The 3,443-nt window shown below is 52.5% G+C and overlaps 1 protein-coding gene across 1 annotated transcript in view; it reads left to right on the forward strand.

The window, feature by feature from the left end:
* Window positions 1-1,795: 1,795 nt before the first annotated feature.
* Window positions 1,796-3,443, forward strand: part of PHAX (phosphorylated adaptor for RNA export) — a gene marked incomplete at its 3' end in the record, with an annotated part of 2,850 nt that continues 1,202 nt past the window's right edge. The window contains 3 exon segments of the mRNA XM_023519172.1: window positions 1,796-1,899; window positions 2,757-2,781; window positions 3,180-3,189. Of these exon segments, the coding sequence (XP_023374940.1) occupies window positions 1,800-1,899; window positions 2,757-2,781; window positions 3,180-3,189 (135 nt within the window).

Consider the following 3,443-nt stretch of genomic DNA (forward strand, 5'->3'; position numbering starts at 1 on the left):
ATATCATATTATCACAATAATGTATAGAGACCATTTTAAATTCCACACAAAGTTTATGGTCTCTCTCTCTCTATATATATATCTATACAGATATCTCATATTATCACAATGAACCAGAGACAGGGCAAAAATATATATACACATATAAAAGATACACAGCTGGGCGCTGTGGCTCAAACCTGTAATTCCAACACTATGGGAGGTTAAGGAGGGAGAATTGCTTGAGGTCAGGAGTTCAAGACTTGCCTGAGTGAGAGTGAGACGCCAGTCCTTAAAAAAATGAAAAGCCCAGCTGGGCGATGTGGTGAGTGCAGTAATCCCAGTGGCTCCTAGAGACTGAGGCAGGGGGATGCCCACAGCCCAAGTCTGAGGTTGTAGTGAGCTATGATGCCATCACACTCTGCTCAGGGCATAGAGTGGGACTCTGTTTCAACAAAAAAAATAAAAAGAAAGAAAAGAAAAGATACACATGTAGTATATCTGATAAAGGATTTCTTTCCAGAATATATAAGAAATGCTTATAATTCAATAGTAAGAAACCAGGCACAGTGATTCATACCTACAATTCCAATATTCTGGGAAGTCAAGAGGGGGAGGATCCTTGAGGCCAGGAGGTCAAGATCAGCCTGGATAACATAGTGAGACCGCATTTCTAAAAAAATATTTATTAGGCCATCTATAGTGGCTCATGCCTGTAATTCCAGCACTCTCACAGACTGGGGCAGGATCACTTGACTTCAAGAGTTGGAGACCAGCCTGAGCAAAAGCAAGACTTCCTCTTTAGTAAAAATACAAAAACCAGCCAGGCCTGGTGGTGTACACCTTTAGTCACAGCTACTTACTCCTGAGGCTGAGGCAAGAGGATCTCTTGAGCACAACCATTTGACATTGCTGTGAGCTATGACACCACCACATCCTCCCCAAGGCGACAGAGACTCTTCTAAAAAACAAAAAAAGTAAAGATAGAAAAAGAAACTTGAGTAATGTGATAGAACCTTTGTAAAGACAGGGGTTGGGGCTCCCGGCCTGTGGCTCAAGTGGCTAAGGCATCAGCCACGTACACCTAAGGTGGCAGGTTCAAATCCAGCCTGGCCCCAAACAATGGTAGCTGCAACCAAAAAACAGCCAGGCGTTATGGCGGGCGCCTGTCCTCCCAGCTACTTGGGAGGCTGAGGTAGGAGACTCACTCAACCCTGGGAGTTGGAGGTGGCTGTGAGCTGTGATGCCACAGCACTCTATCCAGGCGGATAGCTTGGGGGTCTAAAAAAAAAAAAAAAAAAAAAAGGCAGGGGTTGGGGTCGGCGCCTGTGGCTCAAAGGAGTGAGGCACCGGCCCCTCGTAAGAGAGGTGGCAGGTTCGAACCCCGCCCTGGCCAAAAGCTGCAAAATAAAAAAAAATAAATGTTAAAAAAAAAAAAAAAGACAGGGGTTGGGAGTGGGGAAGCCGCCTTCCAAGTCCAGTGAATAGCAGCTGCAAAACGCCTTTCACCTGGAGAGAACGAAGGGCGCCTGTGAAGCCGAGGGAAGGCTCACAGACGACTGGGGCGCGTGCACTTACTGTGTTTATGCGAAAACAAAGTTTGGGAGAAGGGTGTTGCGGTTACAGGAGATTCATTTTCCCGGGACAGTTGGAATTTTGGCACAGGTGACTGCGTCCAGGCCCAGTCCCGCCATCCCGGCGCGCGCAGGCTGCGTGGCGGGCCCGCCTCCGCGCGGGGGCGCCAGAGCAGCCGCCCGCCCGGCCTTCCCGCCGCGCCGCCGGAAGTGCTCTCCTGCCCCGCCGCGCCGTGCCGCGCGAAGATGGCGCTGGAAGCCGGAGACATGGAAGATGGGCAGCTTTCCGACTCGGATTCCGACATGACAGTCGCACCCAGCGACAGGCCGCTGCAAGTCCCGGTGAGTGTGATAGCACGTAAGCGGGCGAGTGAGTGTGAGCTGGGCGCGCGGAGCCCCGGCTGCCAGGAGCGCGCGGGCGGCGGGGAGGGGGAGGGGAGCACGGAGCCTGGCTGCGGGGGGCGGCCCTGGGGGGCGGTGAGGGGAGGGCGTGGGTAGGGCTCCCCGAGCCCGGAGCCAGAGGAACCGGCTCGGGGCCTGTGGCGAGAGTCGGGGTGGGCGGGAGTCCCCCGACCCGACTGGCCGAGGTGGGGCGGCGGCAGCCGCAGCGTCGGGGCTTCGAACCCCTGCGGCGCAGCGGGTGGGAGGCTGCGGGTGCGAGCCCGGCCGCCTCCTGGAGGTGGGCGCTCGGCGCTCTCGCTCGGCGCTCTCGGTGGTCTGTCCTCCGCCTGCCTCTCGGCCCTCTTCCTTCCCTGAGCTTACGGTTTCCCGCTCCACAGCCGCTAGGTTTTCAAGAAAGGGCGGATTTTGCCAAAAGCGTAAAACCTGGGGACATCGCCCGAAACTGCCAGTGGTCCTCGTTTTCGCCCTGAGCAGATAGCGAGAGGAAGGCCCAGGAATGAAGTTTATTTGTTGTTCAGAGACCTAGTCTTCCACATTCCTACCGAGTCTAGCTTTGTCCTGCGGTTCGTGACACTGGGTTTTGTGTTAGCTTCCCAGCTTTCTAAATGGCAGTTTGTCTGGACTGCCTTAGTCGGTAGCAACCGCTTTGAGAGAGCTTTGGTGCCAGCCTACGTGCGTTCGAATCTGGTGTCACCACTGTCGAGGTTTCTTTATCTCACTGCTTTTTCTCCACATCTGTAGACTTGGCATGACATGCCACCTATGAGGTTGGAAGGATTCTGCGGCGCATACAGCGCACAGTAATGTCTGCCTTAAGTTAGTTGCGGTTATTAGAAGATAGGGTTTTTTGTTTGTTTGTTTGTTTGTTTTGTTTTGTTTTAAGACAGAGTCTCACTTTGTGGCCCTTGGTAGAGTGCTGTGGGTGTCATTATCTCCCAGCAACCTCAAACTCTCGGGCTGAGGCGATATTCTTGCCTCAGTTTTTCATTTTTAGTAGAGTCAGGGTCTCTCTCTTGCTCAGGCTGGTCTGGAAACTGGAAGCTCAGCCAGTACACCAGATTTGGCCTCCCAGAGTGCTAGGATTATAGGCGTGAGCCACCCAGCCCAACCCCCTATTTCTAGCTCAACAAATACTTGGCTTAGTGTTTAGTGCAAAAAGCAAAGGTATCTCCCTTTGCATACAAATGTCTTAGGAAATTAGCACCGAGATAGTTTGTTTTTCAGTCCCTTTCAGGTTGCTCTACGTAAATTGACCCATGACTTGGTAAACTTAATGCCTTAATACTTCTGAAACTGCAGAGTGTAGAAGTATTATTTCAGGCATGGTGTGGCGGCTCAACACCTGTAATTCCAGCACTCTGGGAGGCTGAGGTAGGTGGATCACTTGCTCACAAGTTGGAGACCAGCCTGAGCAAGAGTGAGACACCCCTCCCCCATCTTTAGAAAATACCCAGGCGTTGTGGCAGGCGCCTGTAGTCCCAGCCACTC

The sequence above is a fragment of the Otolemur garnettii genome, unplaced genomic scaffold (assembly GCF_000181295.1).
Source record: "Otolemur garnettii isolate 467f Iridium unplaced genomic scaffold, OtoGar3 scaffold00160, whole genome shotgun sequence".
Taxonomy (NCBI): Eukaryota; Metazoa; Chordata; class Mammalia; order Primates; family Galagidae; genus Otolemur; species Otolemur garnettii.